This window comes from Xiphias gladius, chromosome 13, assembly GCF_016859285.1.
Source record: "Xiphias gladius isolate SHS-SW01 ecotype Sanya breed wild chromosome 13, ASM1685928v1, whole genome shotgun sequence".
Classification (NCBI taxonomy): domain Eukaryota; kingdom Metazoa; phylum Chordata; class Actinopteri; order Istiophoriformes; family Xiphiidae; genus Xiphias; species Xiphias gladius.
This window is the reverse complement of record NC_053412.1, coordinates 7075668-7096433: the sequence shown is the minus strand read 5'-3', so window position 1 is coordinate 7096433 and position 20766 is coordinate 7075668. Positions and strand designations below refer to the sequence as shown.

Genomic DNA, 20766 nt, shown 5'->3' with positions numbered 1-20766 from the left:
TATTAAAGACGATAACATTCCGCACCTGCTGTGTTTTTTTTCCCTCCTTCCTTCTTCTTATCATAATAAAGTCGTCAACATTTTTTACAGCAGGTGGACTGTAAAGGCATCTTTCTGTTAAGTCAGAGTGACAAGAAATGCTTTCAAACAGATAAGCTTTGCTCTCTTTCTCTTTCTCTGGAGGAAGGAGGGAAAATTAGGGGAGAAAAGAGGCTCCGAGTGACTGAATTAGAGACTTTCGCCGAAGGATACCGGCTCAGGGGGCGCTGGTCCCGACTCAGTGCAAATTTAACCCCATTATCTTCCTGTTCTTGCAAGTTACCTCTCCTAAAATACAACCCTTTGCTTCCCCGGCAACCAGTGTCACTAACGTGGGTGGGGTTTTTTAATATGCATCTATAAATCACATGCATAATCGTGATGGTTTTGGTCATAACTAGCCGCGGTTCGAGTCCCGCAGTGGAAACCTTGCTAAACCTGGCGTCCTGGCGGGCGGATCCCAGGTTAAGGACTTGCCCCCCCCCCCGTCGCCGCTCCGCCGCTGCCGCCAACAACGGGCTCGACGACTCTGCGGAGATCAGACTCGCACCATCCTGCAGCGAGATTAACGATTGCGACGTGGGCGTCAGTTGGGGTTTTTTTGTTTGTTTGTTTTTTTTGGCCACACCACACGCACTGGCTGAAGCTGTGCAAAATGTTCGACGGAGTTACCGTCGTACTGCATGTGCACTTTCTGCTGCTCCAGGATTGAGGATTGAGGACTCTCAAGGTGGGGACTTAACATTTTACTGCAATTATAGGCCATTTTCAAACGAATGGACATTTAACGTTGAAGGTATTAGTATGAACCGAGTACTGGAAGGACACCCAAAAAAAAAAAAATGGTTCTAAAAAACAAAGTTATTACCATCTGTTTCTGTCATCTACGTGCATTATGCTTATTATGATATTATTGTATTAACGATATTATTATCATTACAAGACGTTTCAAGTGTTTAACTGTAAGTCTTATACATGTCTGGCGTGGCTTATAAAGGTTTGCGCGAAGTCTTTTGAGCAACGGGGAAAAAAATGTGCTTAAAAAAGCTTAAAACTCAGGTTGATCGCATCACATGCCCCATGCTGCGCCGACAATTGTTGTTTCCAACCCGCGGTACGGTGCTTTCGTTTATACCCTAGGCTCGAGATGCCGAACCTCTTTAAAATACATCTTTCGTGTCTTGCTGCATCGCTGTACAACTGTGGACACAATTGAAGACTGTTACTGCAGTCTTAAGCAACTACTTTCTGTCAAGTTGTAACTTTTAACTTTAATTATGCTGTATATTTCCTTTAAAAAAAACCGTGGCATGCTTAAACCTATCCATTTGCGTGTGGGCTCGTAAATTCCACTGCCTTGAGCTCTCTCAGCCACCATTGGTGAACCAGTAGAGCAGCTTTTGACTTTAATTAAACAGGAACACTGCTCCAATAGACTACAATCCATGAACGAGCAACCAGTGAACATTATCTCCAGACCTGTGTGTATTATTAGAAACTACCACACTTCACAGGGGAACTTTTCCCTCTCGTTTAAGGTAGGATGAAGAAGAAGCTGATCATTGACGCGGACACAGGGGTGGATGATGCTCAGGCCATCATGGTGGCCCTCGCAGCCCCCGATGTGGAGATTTTGGGGATCACCTGCTGCCATGGCAACACACCCCTGGAGAACGTCCTCAAGAACACGCTGCGGGTCCTGAAAGTCTGCAACAGGCTGGATGTGAGTGTAATGGGTGACTGTGTGTCGGCGGTTCCCTCTGCTTGGTTGGGGATCGAGTGGTTGGATTTAGGGGGTTTGAAAGTTTGAACTTCACCCATGATGTTGTATGAAGCGCAACCCTATCGTGTCCTACAGATCCCAGTGTATCGTGGCTGCTCGAAGCCGCTGCTGGCCCGTAAACAACACGCTGGGGATTACCACGGGAAGGACGGGCTGGGTGACGTCCCAGACCCGGATGCTCCAGGCCTGGAGCTGCTGCAGAAGAAAAAAGCTGCGCAAGCCATGATCAAGATTGTGAAACAGAACCCTGGAGAGGTGAGACAAACGCAAGGACACACGGACACACACACACTATCTTCACCATAACAGCTCTACAGGACTACAGTCTGCTTTATCAAACATCTTGCTAGGGTTTATTTTCATTCCAGAACTTTTGACCAGCAACATCAGCCTCCTCTCTCGTTACCAATATGTCCAACAGAGCCATTAAAAGATGATGCGAAATGAAAAAATGTGTTGCTTTTCCGTTGCTGTCTACAGGTGACTCTCGTGGCCATGGCCCCTCTCACTAACCTGGCTGTCGCAGTGCAACTGGACCCTTCCTTCCCCGAGAAACTGAAGGCGCTCTACATCATGGGAGGAAACACTGACTGTAGGTCATCTGTCCTTAGCTTTGAAATATACATTCAGTGGGCTATATCTTCGGTTCTTCTCCTGTGATTTGCATCTCTGCACTTGCGTTACGAGAACGATGATTGTGTGCAGCCAGGGGGAACACCACGATGTGTGGAGAGTTTAACTTCGTGGCCGACCCTGAGGCTGCCTTCGTGGTTTTGGACCGCTACACCTGCCCCACCCACATCGCCACCTGGGAGTTCAGCTGCAGGAACAGCCTGCCGTGGGTGAGGCTGAAAAAACACAACTTGAAGAGCGACCTTAACCCTTCGTTGCTTTAAATATAATCATGGACAGTTAGCATTATCTGAAGAACAGTTTCTTTTTTTAACCCAAGGATTGCTTGGATTTACAAAACAATAAAGTTTAAACTAACAGAGCAAAGACTTGCTGCGCTGTTTAAAGTAACATGTTAAAAGTGATGTAGAAAGGCCCTTTTTATGATGAGTTGATGGACTTCATTCGTACATTGATCACTCAATGTTTTTCTCCCCTCAGTGTTTCTGTGACCAGTGGCTGGGCGAAAAAACGGAGAAGGCCGCCTTCATGAAAAAGATTTCGCGCCTTTCAATGACGGTGAGAGTGGTAATGAGAAGGAAATTGTCAAGTTGTGGTGAAACTAGCAAAACTGACAAAAAGCATCATGAAATCGGTACATTTCACACCATTTCCTTAACTGGAAGGTTATACAATACCACCAGTGAATCCAAGCATGTTCGCACAAATAGATATTTATGCAATGTTATCAGTAGGGTTACTGTGCTCTCACTAGTCTTGCTGTCCTCCTGCAAGTCAGGTGTTATCCAAATGTTTTAAAATCCATCAAAGGTTGCACTATTCAATTATATTTTCCTGGGATTTCCAAAATGGTCGCCAGGGTCAGCGCAAGCCTTTATCGGGGCTCTAAGCAGAATGACCCTTTCAGCCCCGCCGCAAAATGGGCCAGTAAAAGCTAGTTACAATTTCTCAATTATCTTAATCCTGATATAAGAAACCCATAGATGTTTTTTGGGGCCTCCAGTGGCAGCTGCTCCTCAGTCTCCTTATGCCTTGGCCGACAAGTCTAAACATTTATTGTTTTTGCAGAAAGCTCAGTCAGCAGACTATAAAAAGGAAATCACAGAAGGAGGAGGGTTCAATTCCTGTGACACCTACGCCATGGTGGCGGCCATCGCGGACAAGTTTATTACAGAGGACGAAGAGGTGAGCGACTCCTGCTTTTTAATCCGCGCGAAGCTCAGAACACTTCAGCTCAGATCATTTTGCGGCAGCTTCTTCTCTTCCTCCTCCAGGTCGCAGTGACAGTGGAGTTGGAGGGGGCCTACACCCGGGGCATGATGGTGCTGGACTACATGCAGCAGCTGGACAAGAAACACAAGGCCAGCATCATGAAGAAAGTCGATATGGAGAAGTTCAAGCAAATGCTCGTGAATTCACTGAAGTAGAAAGAAACTAACAAGCTGAGGGCATGAATTTGGTTCATCTAAAATAAATAAAAATGGCTCTTCTGATGAAAAATATCAACTTTTTTTTCAATGTTTTACTGACTGTTAAACGTGGATAAGCGATGTTTGAGATAATTTATTTGTACTTGGTCTGTCACTGGTTTTTCACGGTTTTGAGCCTTTCATGCTTTAACATGACGGTGTTACACAATGCACAAAACCAATATTCATGCCACATTCCATCCGTTGAAACCCTGTGTGCAAAACTCTCACTTTAAAATTTCTGTTTTTATTACATTAGAGAAAGTAGAAAGTTTTGAGCCAAAATCGGATCTTGGTCAGATGCATAGGGATCGAACGGATTCAGTCAGGAGTGAATTAATAGTCTTAGTTCCCCCCACTGGAAAAGAAACCAACTTATATATAAATCGTCTGAACGGTATCTCAACACATGTTGTACAGACTTCTCTCCTGGACAACTAGAAAATCCCCTCAGTTTTAGCTATTTCCTGTTGACTCCTGCTGCAGTATTTTTGTAATTCCTTATCTTCGGACTGCTGTTAGTTGAAAAAGTTGAGACTGGCTGAAAAACACTGGCTGTCTGTGTCCCGTGGGAGATTCCAATCTTTAGTTGTCTTCTTTCAACTGTCACTCAAATGAAAAACCAATCTAGAGTACAGGTCTTGAGCCGTTCACATAGTTCCTCCGATGGGAGATGGAAGTTTTCTTCAAAATAGTGGTTGTAACTCGATCTCGATCTCCCCTTTTCTGCCTCTTGCACGGGACACGCCTCAGAGCTTCTGGCTTACAAAAGGCTGCTGGCCAAGGCCGCGTTAACAAACAGTCAGCAGCTGCCGCTCCGCTCACGAAGCAGAAAGCAGTCGACGTCTGTCGAGAAGCGATCGCCAGGTGAGGCTTTTACTCGATCATCTAACTGGTTTGTGTGAGGATGTAGCCCATTCAATCAAAAAGGGCAATCGGGGCTAATCGAGGCTAAATCGGGACAAAGGGGTGTACATTAGAAATGAAAACTATCAACAATACATAACACAAGAATAGATTTTAAAGCATAGAATAAAAGTAGCTCTAGTTAGCGGAGGAGGAGACTAAACACTGCTATGTAACTTCAATAAATCGGTTCTATCCTTAAAATCTTGTTGACATATCTGCACATCTCTTTTTGGATGTTGCATAACCTTCCCACTTCCCACTACAAAAAGCAGAGAGGAGCAGAGAGAAGTTTACCATTATTAGTGTTGTGCACGTTGGAAAAAGATCAAACTTACTGCTGAAACTTTTTTTGACAGGCGACTGATTTAACACGATGAAGAGTTTGATCGATCAAGAATGTATCAACCAACAACGTGCACAAACCCCCACCGGCACACTGGTTACATCCTTGTGGGTGTTTCAAGGGAAAATCTAATTCATGTCGCAACTGTCTGAATACACACCCTCCTCCTTCTTCTTCCATTTCTCTCAGGTAGGATGAAGAAGAAGCTGATCATTGATGTGGACACGGGGGTGGATGATGCTCAGGCCATCATGGTGGCCCTCGCAGCCCCCAGCGTGGAGATCCTGGGGATCACTTGTTGCCACGGCAACACCACACTGGACCATGCCTGCAAGAACACGCTGCGGGTCCTGAAAGTCTGCAACAGGCTGGATGTGAGTATGTCGATGGGGAAAACAGCATGGGAAAGCCTGTGTATGATGTAACGATGATTCCTCGTGTGCGGCTGTGGCACCGGCACGCGTATCATGCCCGTAAAAGTAAACCCCTCCCACGACACAGATCCCCGTCTACCGTGGCTGTGCAGAGCCCCTGCTGGCTCGAAAACTCCACGCTGGAGATTTTCATGGCAAGGACGGACTGGGCGACGCCCCAGACCCAGACGCTCCAGGGCTGGAGCTGCTGCAGAAGGAAAAAGCTGTGCAGGCCATGATCAAGCTTGTCAATGAGAACCCTGGAGAGGTGGGTAGATGTTAAATCTCATATATCGTCACAGGCTTTTAGCATTTGAAATAAAGGGAACAATTCAGCTATGCTAGTCAGTGTATGATCTTACACTAACCCTAATTTGATACTTGACACCTAATGATTTGTCATTTTTACTCATTTAACAATATTAAAACTATGGATTGTTCTAGTGAAAAATAAAAACTAGGCAGTGGTTTAAAAATCTTCTTTCCCCCATGTGAACGTTGGGCTTCTGTTGTCCATACTTTCTCGAACTGTCTACAGGTGACTCTAGTGGCCACGGCGCCCCTAACTAACCTGGCCGTCGCTGTTAAGCTGGACCCTTCCTTCCCCGAGAAACTGAAGGCGCTCTACATCATGGGAGGAAACACTGAGTGTACGTCATGCGCGTTAATATCCGCTGTAAGTATTTAACCTGTCGTGTCTGTTGTTTTATACAGTAAATGAGGGGAAGTGTGTTTGATTTTGCAGCCAGGGGAAACACCACGGTGTGTGGAGAGTTTAACTTCGTGGCCGACCCTGAGGCTGCCTACGTCGTGCTGGACCGCTACACCTGCCCCACCCACATCGCCACCTGGGAGTTCAGCTGCAGGAACAGCCTGCCGTGGGTCTGTAATTACGTCGTTGCGAGAAATAAAACCGCGATGCTTAACTTGAACCGTCTATGGGGTAGTCATGATGACCGGTGACAGTAAGCACGTGAAACTGATCAGAGATACAACATACTTTACTTATTTCAGTGTTGTGGAAGAAAAAAAAAAAAAAACACCTTGGATTATTTGTTGTCTTTTTCTCCCTCAGTCTTTCTGTGACACTTGGCTGGCCCAAGACACAGACAAGGCTCATTTCATGGAGAGGATTTCCTGCCACACCAGGAAGGTATGACAGTGTCCTGAGTGTGTCATTTCAACACACAGAAACAAGAGCTCAGAATGACTGTCACGCATGTCTGTTGTTGAATTGTTATTGCGTCAGATGGTGCAGACTGAGCGGTATCAAAAGGAGCTGGTGGCAGGACCTGGGTTCAACTCCTGTGACACCTACGCTTTGGCTGCGGCCATCGACAGCTCTCTGGTGACCGAAAGCGAAGAGGTGAAAATATTGCTTTTATCCTTTTAAAATGAGCTGTGTGTTCCTATCTGAGCAGTTTGCTTTTCAGCAAAACCGCTGCACAGCAGAAAAAAAGCCAAGGAGACCAGACGTTTCCGTATCAGACACAACTTCTTCTCTTCCTCCTCCAGGTCGCAGTGACAGTGGAGTTGGAGGGGACCTACACCCGAGGCATGATGGTGCTGGACTACCTGGATCAGCTGGACAAGAAACACAAGGCCAGCATCATGAAGAAAGTAGACTGTGAGAAGTTTAGGCAAATGTTGATGGATGCACTGAAATAGCATGACTTATCTGTGTGACAATATTGCAACAACTAAACGAATCAAAACAAAAAATACACGTGTGGCTGGTTCTTATTGATTTGACCCTTTCGGTTATTGAATGAGTAAATTCATTTTTCAAAGATTAATATGCATTCAACGTCCAGAAAAATAAAAAATACCTGCATACTCGACATGTTTAGGCTTTACCCTTGTTGAACTGCTTTGCATCATACTGAACAATTTTTCTATAATCAGAGCCAAGAAATGTCTAAACGAAACTCTCACTGATGCCTGTTATATATGGAGGGTGTAATGAAAAAAAAGGATTACACCATAAGAAATAAGATCTTTCCACTACATACAATAATAATGGCTTATGCAAAAGCTTTTTTCAGCTATATGCGCCTCCCCTTCCAACTGCTTCATACTGTAAACCACTAATGTTACTGCAATTCTTGTAAAACTCGTAAGGTAAACCCCCTTCTGAGGGTGCGGACTGGATCAGCAACAGCAAAGCATGGTTATGATTTTTTACTCCAGAAAGTAAATCTGTGGCAACTTAAGTTAATAAAACCTTTTATTGAAAGTGCTTTGGAATGTACACTTTAAGAAAAAAGAAGGAGAAAAATAATTGCATCCCGCATTCTTCCACTTTCCTTTCCTCTCTTCAATAAGCAGGATTTCACTTTTTTCAGTCTTTTTTATGAAAACTCACAGAAACAAACCAAATGTATCCTCTTCACAGAAACAATCCTCTGTGTATATATTACAACCTGCCAGAGCACTATTTACAAATCATACAAAAAGAATAACATAAAAGCCTTGTCTCATCTGTCCCCTTGTTTATGCAGCTAGTCCAAACATAACACTGTTTACTGACTTTGGAGATCCAGCTCAGCATTAGAGCCAAACAGAAAATCAAGTGAGAGCCAAGCAACAGCCAGTATCAATCAACCCAGAGGTCCCGGTTCACTGAGAGCCAACCAGAGGCCGAGTCCCTCTCAACCAGATGTTGACCGAACACGCCTGGAAATGGATCTGATGTCTGAGTTGAAAACAGGTTTTTGAGTTGGCCTGGAGGCAACTAGTGTCAAGTCCCGGGGACAGACTGGTTCTACTGGACTCTGAACTTGTAAAACAAGCACAGACCCTGAGTGAAGTTCCAGCCCAGAGCGACAGAGAGGACGTAGATGAGGCCGAGCAGAGCGAAAGGGTAGAGCAGCACCACCGTGTTCTTCAGGAAGGGTAGAGCTGTGAGGATAACACGAGACGATGGTTTACAGACAGCAGATACTCTGTGCCAACATTACAGATCTATAACGTCATACTGAAATATAAATGACTGTATATTTCTTTGTGGCAAACAGTGTGTGCTCACTGGTGCCGTCCTGCTTTACCACTAGATGACAATAATCACTCCAACCGATAAAATAACAGATCTTTGAACAGAGCCGCACCTGCGCCACCATCCACTTTCAGCAGAACATATATCACAACTCCTCAATTTCATACGTTTTCTGTCAGAAAATCATAGCTGCACCCATCACTGTGAAATCTAAATTTTGTTGTGATGACACCCTCTAGTGGCCCTTCAATTTGTGCAAATCATTCTCCACCAGTTTGTAGGAAAAGCAGAATTATCAGCCTGCGTGTTGCTTCTGATTTTGTTATGACCCCCTCTCCCCAAATATACTCAGTGCACTGTTCATATTTTTGAAACCGAGTGTTGGTTTCCTGGATGTCTAAAATTTGACCATTTTAAAACTTCTAAAAATGTCCAACTAATTCAGGTTAATGTCCTGATTTTGTATTCAGGGTGCAAAAGCTTCTGAAACATTTATTTTCCTGGGTTTCTATTGACATAGAGTGTTTTAATTACTGATGAATCTGCTGATTATTTTCTCAATTAATCAATGAAGTGTTTGGTTTATTAAAAGTCAGAAAATGGTAAGAAAAAAAAAAGCCTGTTACAGTTTCCTAAAACCCAAACTGATATCATCGAATCATTTTTTTTTTCAAATCAACAATCTAAAGCCCAAAAATGACTGAAACAAGTAATCAATCAAAAAAAAACATCTAAATTCCTTTAACTCAGTGTATTTAAATGTGAATGGGGCTTACCATTGTACCCTAAGAAGGTGATGTAGAGATAATAACCGATGGCAATCAGCCACAAAGTGTTCCCAACAAAGTACCCCAGGAACCAATCTGAGTTTATCACCACAATATCTGAAACACACAAAACAACAAACTGTAAGTACAGACTCAACATCTGACAAACTAACTCTGACTTAAGGCAGCTTTAATCCAAACAGGGTTCATTGAGTACTAAAGATCATTTAACGCCTTGAATTGCAGGATGTAATTTCAGGCACGTTGATAAAAAAAAAAAAAAAAAAAATCACGCAGAGACACAATCTACTCACGGTTGATGAAGAAGAGCTGCAGAAAATGCAGGATGACTAGAAGTGGGTAGAAAGCATTGAGGTGAACATCAAATGCGTAGCCCCATTCAACATCAAAATTTCTGCTGGGATGTTTTAGCAGGTACTTGTTGCTGATAACCCTGGAAAAGACCAAAAAAAAATAAAAAAAATTAAGCTTAATTTTAACATTAGTTGTATGGACAATCTAAGTCTCAGTTACAGTAACCAGAGAAAATAAATTCATTTCCAAATCATTTCATATCATACAGTAAACCAGACAAACTCACCACATGAGAGTCGATATGAGCAGACCAACTCCTATACAGTCTACAAAGACCACCCACAGCAGCAGTTTCAGAGTCTCCAGGACTCCCATGTCCAGCACCAGACCAAAGCCTATTGTTGACACTGCAGATAAATACAGGGAGTTTTTAGTTATCATTGTACAGCAACGACATCAGGATTCGACTGACAAATAAAGAGCAATTTAAAAAAAACACAATGCACCAGTGTTTGTTTAAATATAATCAAACAGGGAAAAAAATAGGTGTGGAAATGAAAAGACAGAAGTTATAAAGACTTGACCAAAGTGTTTTTTTTGACACGGTCAGATGAGCACAGACTCACCACACAGCCAGATACTGAGCAGGACCAGGAAAGCAGGATCATCCCTTGCCCACTGGTCCTTGGTCTGTTTCCTGTAGTGGAAGTTGCGGTAGACCCTCTGCGGTGACGTAAACAAGTAAAGCATCTGCCACAGGGCGAAATCAAAGTCCATCTGTCTGAAATGCAGCAGCCGCCGCAGGTACTTGTAGCGTTTGGCGCCTGCCGTGTGGCGTGCAGCGTCCCTGAGGCCAAGGGCGCCGTTGCTGTGAGGCGAAGTGGTCGGCAACATGGTGCTGAAAAATTGGATTTTAAGCGCCCATGAAATGAGGGAGGCGGATAAAGGATGGAAGGTGAAGGAGAAGAAAGACAGGCAGAAATGCTCTGACCATCTTGATGCAGTTCAGCACTCTAACCTTAGACAAAAGCTAACTATCTTGAGCATACTGTGTGGTATAAAGCAGAAAAAAGAATCAATCAAACCCAATAATCACACTGTATGATACCACATTTTAGGCTAGGAGACTTTTAGTTATGCATCCGGGTCATTTTAAAAGGTAGTTGTGAAGAATTTTTAGATTATGTCAGACAGTGACTTAGACATAGAGATGCTTGTAATTGAGATGTCACCTTTTTTTTTTTTTTTCAAACAACAAAATTGCATTTTCCTGTTACTTCTTACATATGCTGTCAGATTTATTAGATTTGAAAATTTGTGGTTTTCTTCTTGACGTTTTGTTTTACTCTGAAGGTTATCTTGTCTAGAATTTCTCTGTAAATGAGTGGCACCCTACGTTTTACAATGACAAATATAAATCACAGCAACTATACTGCTCTATTTATATCAATGCGGACAGCAAAAAAAAAAAGTTTCCCATCATTGCTGCAGTTTTGCTATACAAACTTTGTAAATTTGAGTAAGTAAACAATGTTTTTGTGATATATAACTGTACTGGGACAAAGTGAGTTCTTGGATAATGCACAGCTACTGCTAAAGTTATACTTAAATAATTATAAAATTAAGAAAAAAACCCAGGATAGACGGAATAAAATGTGTGGTGAGCTGACATACAGACGTAATGTTTTTAGCCGTTTAACTGTACCATTCCTGTCCCGCTAACGCCAAACACTTACTATAGCTTAGTTATTACATGTTTACAACAAGACACAAAGTCCTGTGGGTCCAAAATTTACAATATACCCTTTTAATACACGTCCTACATCATGCTATCACTTATCACTCTTAAAAAAAAGGATGACAACACAGAAACAGAGGGTGCTACTGCGAACCTATGCTAAAAATTGACTAAGCTACATCAGAAACCTCAAAATCATGTAAAATCGTTCATATGTAATCCAATAACATAGGCTACCTACTGAGCAAAACAGTTTAATCCCCGACAAACACTGATATATTTAATTTATGTAAATTAGTTGACGCTAGCAGGCACAGTTAGCTTGTTGCTAACTAGTTTAATAAGATGAGAAGGCCTGGTCAGTCTCATTTGTAACACACCTGGCGTAAACGCGGCGTTGACTGTTTGGAAGCAGATAAACAACTAAATTTTTTTTATTCTGGAGAATATTTACCTGTTTTTGCTGCACTCCTTCGCAGGAGAAAGCACCAACTCTTGCTTGTTTCTGTAATTGTTTATAGACGCTTCCTGAACCGTCGCGAAAATGAACACGTAGTTAGTTCCGGTGAACGCCCGGTTCATCGTGGGAAATGTAGTCGAAGGTAAAAGACAAGCTCTCCTGCGCCGATGTAAACGCCAAAACATAAATACATAAAATACTGTATCAGTAATAAAGTTAACGAAGTGAATTTACCCTCTAAGCGGAATGTGTCATTATTAGGCTAAATATAGATTATGCTTGAGAATTTTGAAATTATGACAGAGAAACACTTTTTCATTTGTTTTTTTTCTTTTTCTGAGAACTAATGTGCAGATTAGTGTACAGAATTTTATGTAATGTTATATCTTGAGGTTAGTGAGAATGAAGTGAATATTTTCTACGTAATTCAGCTGCTGGTCATTCTTGGTAAATTTCACATCCACTGATCTGAATGGACTGGCTCCAAACGCCACTTTCATCATTTTATTGTTGAACTCAAGCAGTATGGCACATTCATTAAAGATGTGGAGAAGAAAAAAGCTAAGAAGCCTTTCAGTGTTTTAATGGAATGTAGTTTAATACGAACATTAAAATGAAGGTCAATTGACTGAACGGCAATCGGCTTAATGGACCCCCCTGGGTGGTACAAAGTTTGGACATGTTTTTGACTATGGCCGTACATTTTTAGCGTCAATAAAGAGTAAAAAATAATTCAAGTCAAAGACAGAAAGGGAAAATGACATGTTAATAAAAGTGAAGCTTTTATTTTTATTTTGAAATCTTGGATCTCGTTTCAATCGGAAGTAGGACACCATGCTATTTCCGCTAACGGCACCGTAGCTATTCGAGTTGTAGTAAAACTCAGATCACCGCTGTTCTGGTCAAGAAGGCCAAATAGCGAAAGGTAAGAACGAGAAACACATTATGCACTTATGGACGTTTAAATCTATTTGTTATTTAACTGCAAGACCAGCTGGAAATGATGTGTTTGACCTTATTACCCGCAGTTAACCTCTTACAACACTGCAGTGCTCGTGTCCTTGAGTAGTTCTGTAAGCTAACGCTTTGAGCCTGGAAAAAGGAGTCCTCATTGGAAGGTCCATGCTACCTTTAGCTAATTCTCTTGTCCACATTGCTTAAAAACTGTACGGAATCGTGCTGTTTCAGTATGTGTTGGAAAAGCTGTATTCGTCCTCTGTGGATTATCACCTTGAAACGTTACGTGGCTGACACTTGTTATTGTTGACAGTGACAGCTAGTAAGCTATGTAGCACTTAGCTGCCGTAGCTCTGGTTATGTATGCTGTCACTAGGTTTCTAGTTTATCAGCTGGACCAGCACAAACCTATTCAATCTCAAACAACAACCCCTCAATAAACCATGCCTCTGGAGAAGATGTTGATTCCACTCTGTAGTATTTTTTTAAGGTATCCTGTGTATTGAGGAGAAAGTCAAGTGAAAGTGCTCCAGATGTGTAAAGTTCAGCACATTAATAATGTTTTCTACTCCCTAAAACCCATAAAGATTGCGTTGGCATCTGATAACAACTTTTTTGGCTTAAAAGCAGAATTATAAAAGCTTTAACTGTAAGTATTAATGTCCAAATTTGAAGCTACGCCTTGTATAATTATTAGTGACATAATTAGCAGCCTTGCTGAAACAAGAAGTCTACTTAATTTTGTATACTACTCATTTATTAACTTCATAACAAATGAAATTTTACTTCACTGAAACAGAAAAAAAACATATATAATTTCAAGTAATTGTGCAGCAGAACAAAAACTCAAGAGATAATAAAACTTCTTACCAAAAGTAATTCTGTAAGGCAATTAATCGTTTTTGTCACTTTCAAGCAGAAATGCCAAAAATTCGATTCATTAAATGTGAATGCTTGCGGGTTTTGTTCGTTTTCTGTGACAATAACAGAATGTCTTCGGGTTTTGTACTGTTGGGCGAGTAAAATATAACATCTGTGGTCATGTTGGGCTCTAAGAAATTGTTGAAAAGGGCTTTTGCTGTTATTAATAGAGTTTTATTCTAATGACTCCTGTTTGGATTTGGATGTACACTTAACTCTATTGAAGATTTAGTGCTCGAGTCTCCCAAAACCAAGTCAGATTGAAGATTTATTTTTTTTAATGGAGTTTGGTACTTAGCATGTCAGAATAAGGTTAGCTCATATGTTGGCTGCTTTATCTCTGTTTTCCTCTCACAGCGTCATGTTGCGACTGCCGACCGTCGGCCGAGCTCTAGTCGGAGCTGCCAAGGGCAGCATGGCTCCCTCCAACACTAGTAAGATCTAAGTGTGTGTGTGTTAATGGTTGTCTGTACACACGTGTGTGTGATTGTTTTTGTGTTTGTGTACGTGTATGTTTCAGTAAGCAACAGCAATTTCTTCTCTGTACTGTAATTGGGCTGAGTCCCAGTGTGCATTTTGAAACTCAAAATTTAACTCAGAGAATACCATTGCTAACCTTTCTGCATTTGCAATACGTTAAATACAAAGTATGTATTTAAAATCTCCAGTTCTAGTATAGAACAGTGTTTGTTAGTGAAAATTTAACCCAGGGATATTATTATATATTAGTATTAGATGCAGTTCTACTTCATTTCAAGATGTATCTCTGTTACACTTTTGTCTCACTTTTGTGGAAACAGAGTATGTATTAAATTTATTTAATGGGTAGAATTTTAGGTAATTTCATTAAATGTGTTCTATTGTGTGCAATTGCAGTGCGTACTCCAGTGCGCGCTGCCAGCAACATGGTGGAAGTGTTTGTGGATGGGAAACCATTGGAGGTGGAGGCTGGAACTACTGTCCTGCAGGTAAGACGTATTAGATAATTTTACTGCAAACTAACACAGATGTTTTTTTACATGGTCAGGGTTAACTGTAATGCTTGAACATATTTCAGGAGTCTGGGTAACAAGGTAGAACCTCATTTATTGAAGTATCATCAGTTGGTGATCCAAGTACTTGAGTACTGCCAATAAGACAACGGATTAGCGTAGCTTCACTGACTTGTTGTTGTTGTTGTTGTTGTTGTTGTTGTTGTTGTTGGCTGATGTCTCTTTCCTCTCTCTATCAGGCCTGTGAGAAGGCAGGAATCCAGATCCCCAGGTTCTGTTACCATGAGCGCCTCTCAGTGGCAGGAAACTGCCGTATGTGTCTGGTGGAGATTGAGAAGGCTCCAAAGGTAACAGAGTGCATCCATTTGTCTTTATGCGGATAATGTTTGGAGCCACTAGGCTGGCATCAAATTGATAGAGAAGATTCCTTGGGCCAGAAAATGCTTTAAATGTTTGCAGTATTAATGTCCAGTTGATGTGTGTGTGTTGTCGTGTGCCCTCAGCCGGTAGCTGCCTGTGCCATGCCCGTCATGAAGGGCTGGAACATCCTCACCAACTCAGAGAAAACACGCAAAGCCAGGTACAAACTCGAATATGATACAGTCTTTTGCAAAGCTTGTCACCTAAGTTAATAAACTATTGTAAATGAGCTTGATGAACGTGTGTGTTTGTGTCGTCAGAGAGGGCGTGATGGAGTTCCTGCTGGCCAACCACCCACTGGACTGCCCCATCTGTGATCAGGGAGGAGAGTGTGACCTGCAGGTAACTAAAGGACGAGGTTATGGAAGTTCAAGGGCCAGTTCACTGACAAAAAACATAATTTCCCATTTATCTTTAGTGGTATCTAACCATGCAGATAGACATGCCTGCTGCTTTGATATTAGCTGTGACTGTAAAAAAAATTGAATTGAATTGAATGGAATTGAGTTTGTGGTGCCTAAAGCGTTGAATAATTACGTTTGAAAAAGTCAGCAGAAAGCCCAACTCACTGTGGACAGTTTTCAAAATTTTTTTTTTTTTTTTTTACCTTGTTAATACTCTGCATGCTGTGTTCCCAGGATCAATCCATGCAGTTCGGTTCAGACCGCAGTCGTTTCTCAGAAGGTAAGAGAGCAGTGGAGGACAAAAACATCGGGCCGCTCATCAAAACCATCATGACCCGCTGCATCCAGTGCACACGCTGCGTCCGGTAAGTGCAACCTATACATCCATACTTACATCTATCAGGAATAGTGTGATAATCGGATTGTTTGCTATTGTCATTTCAAGTGGTAAAATATACGAGATCTTGCAACCTCACATTCATGCCTGTGTGTTTTGTTGTTTGAAGTTTTGCCAGTGAGATCGCTGGTGTTGAAGACTTGGGAACGACGGGAAGAGGAAACAACCTGCAGATCGGGACATACGTAGAGAAGATGTTTATGTCGGAACTGTCGGGCAACGTTATCGATGTCTGTCCTGTTGGAGCGCTCACCTCCAAACCCTACGCTTTTACTGCACGTCCATGGGAGACCAGGTAGGAAAGGGTTTGATACTCAGTTAAGCTGGTGGAGTAAGTGCTATCCAGATCAGACAGTTACCGTTGCTTATTTTTAAAGATGTGAGGTTTTTTAAATTTTTTTTTTTTTTTTTTAAGTTCCTGAAAGGATTTGTTTTAGCAGTTTAAAGCGTTATATTTAGTTGGCGTGGTCATTTTACGTCTCATTCTTCCATACTGTTTTCTTTTTAGTTTCATCTTCTGCTGTCTTTGCAGGAAAACCGAGTCGATCGACGTGTTGGATGCTGTGTGCAGCAACATCTTGGTGAGCACAAGAGGAGGTGAGGTGATGAGGGTGATGCCCAGACTGAATGAAGACGTTAACGAAGAATGGATCTCTGACAAGACCAGGTGGGACATAGACACAGACCCGAGCCGGAAAATACAAAGCTAGTAACATGTTTCAGATCGAAATAAGGAAGTGAAATCTGTCTTATTAGATAAGTAGTATGTAAAATAAATACTTGATTTAGTCAAAAGCGTCACATTTAATTAATCCACTTAAAAAGTTACATATATGGCTGTGTAGACTGACTAAAGAGTGAAAATCCTAAAATGTGTGTTCTCAGGTTTGCGTATGATGGTCTTAAGAGACAGAGGTTGACCCTGCCAATGGTGAAGGATGATTCAGGTCAGCTGACCCCCACCACCTGGGAGGATGCTCTCACACGTGTTGCTGGAGCAGTAAGTGTGTGTTTGCTTCTTTGCGCAATCTGTCTGTTTATTCCTCTTTCTATAGTTATAGTATGCTGTTAAGTGATATTTATGCTTTTTTTTTCCATGTAGCCAAATGTGCTTCTGTCTGGTACTATAGGTCATTTTTGACAGCTGAGGCATCTCCTGGGGCATTTTAGTGGTATTATCATTCTTGAGCCTGTATGCATGAATACATGTCTGTGTTGTGTGTGTGTGTGTGTGTGTGTGTGTAGCTGCAGAGCGTGCAGGGCAGTGAGGTCGCGGCCATAGCGGGAGGGATGGCCGACGCCGAGGCTCTGGTCTCCCTCAAAGACCTCCTCAACAGACTCAACTCAGAAAACCTCTGCACTGAGGAGGTCTTCCCTACGGCGGGGGCAGGGTAGGTCTGCTTACGTGGTCGTGAAGGTTGTGAGCTTAAACAATGCAAGAGTCAAAAGCGAAGTGTGTGATGTACAGGGTTCCCACAGTGTGCAATTTGTCGCCAGCTTTATCAGCTGACGGTTTTTTCTTTTCTCGCTCTCTCTGCAGCACTGATCTGCGCTCCAACTACCTGTTGAACTCCCGCATCGCCGGCATTGAGGACTGCGACCTGCTGCTGCTCGTAGGAACCAACCCACGTTATGAAGCCCCGCTGTTCAACGCCCGAATCCGCAAGAGGTAAACGCACACATCACACTTTGCAGTCACCACTTTATTTCTCTTCCTGGAAACAGTTTTTTTTCCAGTGTTTTCGAAAAAGCAAAATGTGGTTTTGTGACCAAGCTTGCTAATCACAAACAGTTCATTGTAACTAAGCTACTTTTTCCCTTTTAAATATCTTATTACAGTGCTCATCCAGTAATTACTTCTGTGATTGGTTGTTGCTGTTACTGGATAAAAACAAAATTGTACTCTGAGAAAGTCAGCTTTGCCTCTGCCATCTCTCAACTATGATAACTTATTGTTAGGGCTTTCCTGAATGAAAGAGATGTAATTGTTCCAGCGTAATACTGCAACATATCAAGAGAACTCCAGTGATTTTTGTAGTGTACTTCCATAAAGTTGGGGGACTTGCAAATGACAGATACCATATTGTTTGTTGAATCTATCGAAGCAGCCGAGGCCAAGATATCTAGACTCTTAAGCCCTAGTGTATTATAAAAGCCAGAAAAAACACCAGATCCAACATTTCCCATGATGCAGTTTGACAGCAACTTCGGTTAGACGCTCTCCCTTTGTCAATTAAATTTTAGTCTCCAAGCCTAAAATGAGATTACGCAAGTGCTGTCATGTCGTTCACTTAGTCCCCTGATTTTAAATGTAATCTGCCTCCCTCCGCCATTCTGCCCCGCCTTCCTCCTCTGTCAGCTGGCTCCATAATGAGCTGCGTGTTGCCATGGTGGGCCACAACGTTGACCTGAGCTACACGTACGACCACCTGGGAGAGGACACCTCAGTGCTGAAGGAGCTGGCTAACGGCACACACCCCTTCTGCCAGGTAATGGACACATACATGTGATCTGATCAGTTTCCAGGGAATTTTGCGCAGACTAATGAACCGATGTGACTTTCTTTTTTGACAGTTTTTCAGCTGAATTTCTGGGGACCTTTGTTTTGAATGTCTCCTTTCCTCTCCCTGTCTCAGGTCCTTTCAGCTGCTAAGCGTCCAGTAGTGGTCGTGGGCAGCAGCGCTCTGCAGAGAGAAGACGGAGCCGCCATTTTGAGCGCCGTCTCCACCATCGCTCAGAACGCTAGAACCAGCAGTGGAGTGGAGGAGGGATGGAAAGTCCTCAATGTCCTGCACAGGTACACCTTGCCAATGTTTTGAAGCTGACAAGACAAACTGATTAATGTTTTCCATAGATCAGAGTTGCCTGTGATCAGCTTTTTTGCTCCTAACGCTTTTTTGCTCCTTTTTTGCTCCTGAAGTTAGTGAGATTTAATAAACGATCAGCTTAAAATACAGTAGATGCCTCCTGCTCATACTTTGTGTGTTTGTGTTTGTGTTTGTGTTACCGTTACCAGAGTGGCCAGTCAGGTGGCTGCGTTGGACCTGGGCTACAAGGCCGGTGTGGACGCCATCAGGAAGAATCCACCCAAAGTCCTGTTCCTGCTGGGGGCTGACGCTGGCTGCATCACCAGATCCGACCTGCCTAAAGAGAGCCTCATCATCTATCAGGGTACACAGAGACACAGAGACACAGACACACACAGACACACACACAGACACACACACAGACACACACACAGACACACACACAGACACACAAACACACACAAACACACACAAACACACACACACACACACACACAAGCCACAAAGCATTCAGTAGATAGATTACATGAGAGTGAAAGTCAAAAATTAAAGTAAAAATGCAAAATTACTCATTTCTGAGAATATATTAATTGACATTTTCAACTCCTTCAGGTCACCACGGTGACGTAGGAGCACCAATGGCAGACATCATCTTACCTGGCGCAGCGTACACAGAGAAAAATGCCACTTATGTCAACACCGAAGGCAGGAGCCAACACACCCGGTTGGCCGTCACTGCCCCTGGACTGGCCAGAGAGGACTGGAAGATCATCAGAGCTGTATCTGAGGTAAGCAGGAAGTTACTCACATATACAAATGTTCATACTGCTAATCAACACTTACTTTGACCAAAGAAATGTGTCTGTGTGTTTGCAGCTGGCTGGTGTGACACTGCCCTACGAATCCATGGATGAGGTCCGATCCAGACTAGCTGAGGTTGCTCCAAATCTGGTCCGTTATGATGACGTAGAGGAGGCAAACTACTTCAAACAAGCAAATGAACTTGCCAAGGTACACACACACACACACAGTTCGTTTTTCTGCTCAGAATTTGGAGTTGATTCTTTATTATTCGTCTTTCTTTAAAGTATTTGTTTTTGCAGCTAGAGGTATGCAGTGTAGTGTCAAATCTTCTGTCAAACTATAGGTAATTTTGCATTAAAATATATTAATGTATAAGTTTTGGAAAATTCAACTAAAAACAATCAACAGATCAAATAGCTAGAAGGATATTAGAGGGTGATATTGGCAGTAGCATGAGAGACTGATATGATGTTTCAGACAAATCTCTTGATTCAACTGTTTCCTCACTCTCTCAGGCAGTGATCCAGGACCTCACAGCAGCTCCTCTGGTACCACCTCAACTTACAGTAAAGGACTTCTACATGACAGGTAAGTGTTTTTTTTTTTTTTTTAAATAGTGGATACATAGGTAAAAGTAAAAAAAACACAGAAATGTAAAGTAAACTTCTTAAACCCCCTCCCTTTCCGTGTTCAGACTCAATCAGCAGGGCTTCGCAGACGATGGCCAAATGCGTCAAAGCCGCCACAGAAGGGGCCGCTGCCGTCGACGAGCCGTCGGTTTGCTGAGCAGTCAAGAACATCCACATACAACCGATAAACTCTCATCTGCTGAACGAACACACACTTCTCTGGAGAAACTCAGCGTTGCTCCGTAATTTAAAGTTGTCCTTGATGCTTGTTGTATACAGTTAAATCATTTTCGCTCCTGAGAATGAGTTTTGTTGAATTAAACATATAAAATATGAATAAAATCTTACTAATGTCTTTACTCCAGTTCAGTTCAGTTTTCTGTCATTGTGTTGCATTCTTCTTTCACTGTTTGTCCTCAAGGTAAAGGCTTACACTCTGAACAGAGTGATCTAAGCCGACCTCGAAAGAAAGGTGCACATTTTAGAAAGCACCAACTAAATCTAACTTTAACTGTTACACCTCAAACATAAAGTAGACGCAGACAAGTGTTTGCCAAATGTGGTCAAATCT

The 20766-nt window shown here is 42.4% G+C and overlaps 4 protein-coding genes across 9 annotated transcripts; 3 read left to right on the top strand and 1 right to left on the bottom strand.

Annotated features, from left to right (window-relative positions):
* The first annotated feature begins 585 nt into the window (after positions 1–585).
* LOC120798207 (inosine-uridine preferring nucleoside hydrolase-like) lies at positions 586–3960 on the top strand. Of its 2 annotated transcripts, none has more exons than XM_040142331.1 (8): positions 586–769; positions 1582–1762; positions 1898–2077; positions 2303–2414; positions 2528–2664; positions 2936–3013; positions 3524–3640; positions 3730–3960. In XM_040142331.1, exons 2-8 carry the CDS (start codon positions 1583–1585, stop codon positions 3880–3882), a joined length of 957 nt encoding a protein of 318 aa, XP_039998265.1. In that variant the 5' UTR covers positions 586–769; position 1582; the 3' UTR covers positions 3883–3960. The 2 variants fall into 2 exon arrangements, with proteins under 2 accessions (XP_039998265.1, XP_039998266.1); XM_040142332.1 differs by having other exon boundaries at positions 1578–1762.
* Positions 3961–4314: 354 nt separating this feature from the next.
* LOC120798206 (inosine-uridine preferring nucleoside hydrolase-like) lies at positions 4315–7787 on the top strand. 5 transcript variants are annotated; one of them, XM_040142328.1, is made up of 8 exons: positions 4320–4791; positions 5370–5550; positions 5678–5857; positions 6128–6265; positions 6335–6471; positions 6665–6742; positions 6839–6955; positions 7105–7221. In XM_040142328.1, the coding sequence occupies exons 1-7, from the start codon at positions 4598–4600 to the stop codon at positions 6939–6941; spliced, it is 1011 nt and encodes a 336-aa protein (XP_039998262.1). In that variant the 5' UTR covers positions 4320–4597; the 3' UTR covers positions 6942–6955; positions 7105–7221. The 5 variants fall into 5 exon arrangements, 4 of the variants coding, with proteins under 4 accessions (XP_039998264.1, XP_039998262.1, XP_039998261.1 ...); XM_040142327.1 differs by having other exon boundaries at positions 4444–4791; positions 6128–6239; positions 7105–7787; XM_040142329.1 differs by having other exon boundaries at positions 4690–4791; positions 5366–5550; positions 6128–6239; positions 7105–7787.
* Positions 7788–7798: 11 nt separating this feature from the next.
* unc50 (unc-50 homolog (C. elegans)) lies at positions 7799–11964 on the bottom strand. The gene is made up of 6 exons (XM_040142333.1): positions 11859–11964; positions 10293–10564; positions 9953–10073; positions 9666–9805; positions 9361–9468; positions 7799–8490 (listed from the first exon to the last, which is right to left on the bottom strand). The coding sequence occupies exons 2-6, from the start codon at positions 10558–10560 to the stop codon at positions 8354–8356; spliced, it is 774 nt and encodes a 257-aa protein (XP_039998267.1). The 5' UTR covers positions 10561–10564; positions 11859–11964; the 3' UTR covers positions 7799–8353.
* Positions 11965–12680: 716 nt separating this feature from the next.
* LOC120798075 (NADH-ubiquinone oxidoreductase 75 kDa subunit, mitochondrial-like) lies at positions 12681–20559 on the top strand. Its single transcript, XM_040142081.1, has 19 exons — positions 12681–12789; positions 14100–14176; positions 14619–14710; positions 14974–15081; positions 15238–15314; positions 15415–15496; positions 15793–15923; positions 16065–16250; positions 16488–16622; positions 16841–16955; positions 17201–17346; positions 17496–17624; positions 18315–18444; positions 18592–18752; positions 18972–19126; positions 19375–19550; positions 19639–19773; positions 20082–20154; positions 20261–20559. Exons 2-19 carry the CDS (start codon positions 14104–14106, stop codon positions 20350–20352), a joined length of 2196 nt encoding a protein of 731 aa, XP_039998015.1. The 5' UTR covers positions 12681–12789; positions 14100–14103; the 3' UTR covers positions 20353–20559.
* The last annotated feature ends 207 nt before the right edge of the window (positions 20560–20766 follow it).

Excerpts from the sequence above, each read along its gene's own strand:
- LOC120798207 (XM_040142331.1), top strand. The coding sequence starts at position 1,583 with ATGAAGAAGAAGCTGATCATTGACGCGGACACAGGGGTGGATGATGCT. Across the intron at positions 1,763-1,897 it reads AAGTCTGCAACAGGCTGGAT|ATCCCAGTGTATCGTGGCTG; the intron begins GTGAGTGTAATG and ends CGTGTCCTACAG. Across the intron at positions 2,078-2,302 it reads TGAAACAGAACCCTGGAGAG|GTGACTCTCGTGGCCATGGC; the intron begins GTGAGACAAACG and ends TGCTGTCTACAG.
- unc50 (XM_040142333.1), bottom strand. The coding sequence starts at position 10,560 with ATGTTGCCGACCACTTCGCCTCACAGCAACGGCGCCCTTGGCCTCAGG. Across the intron at positions 10,074-10,292 it reads GCTCAGTATCTGGCTGTGTG|TGTCAACAATAGGCTTTGGT; the intron begins GTGAGTCTGTGC and ends ATTTATCTGCAG. Across the intron at positions 8,491-9,360 it reads CACCTTCTTAGGGTACAATG|CTCTACCCTTCCTGAAGAAC; the intron begins GTAAGCCCCATT and ends TTATCCTCACAG.
- LOC120798206 (XM_040142327.1), top strand. The coding sequence starts at position 4,598 with ATGGAAGTTTTCTTCAAAATAGTGGTTGTAACTCGATCTCGATCTCCC. Across the intron at positions 5,858-6,127 it reads TCAATGAGAACCCTGGAGAG|GTGACTCTAGTGGCCACGGC; the intron begins GTGGGTAGATGT and ends AACTGTCTACAG. Across the intron at positions 6,743-6,838 it reads TTTCCTGCCACACCAGGAAG|ATGGTGCAGACTGAGCGGTA; the intron begins GTATGACAGTGT and ends TTATTGCGTCAG.
- LOC120798075 (XM_040142081.1), top strand. The coding sequence starts at position 14,104 with ATGTTGCGACTGCCGACCGTCGGCCGAGCTCTAGTCGGAGCTGCCAAG. Across the intron at positions 17,625-18,314 it reads AACGCCCGAATCCGCAAGAG|CTGGCTCCATAATGAGCTGC; the intron begins GTAAACGCACAC and ends CTCCTCTGTCAG. Across the intron at positions 20,155-20,260 it reads AAAGGACTTCTACATGACAG|ACTCAATCAGCAGGGCTTCG; the intron begins GTAAGTGTTTTT and ends TTCCGTGTTCAG.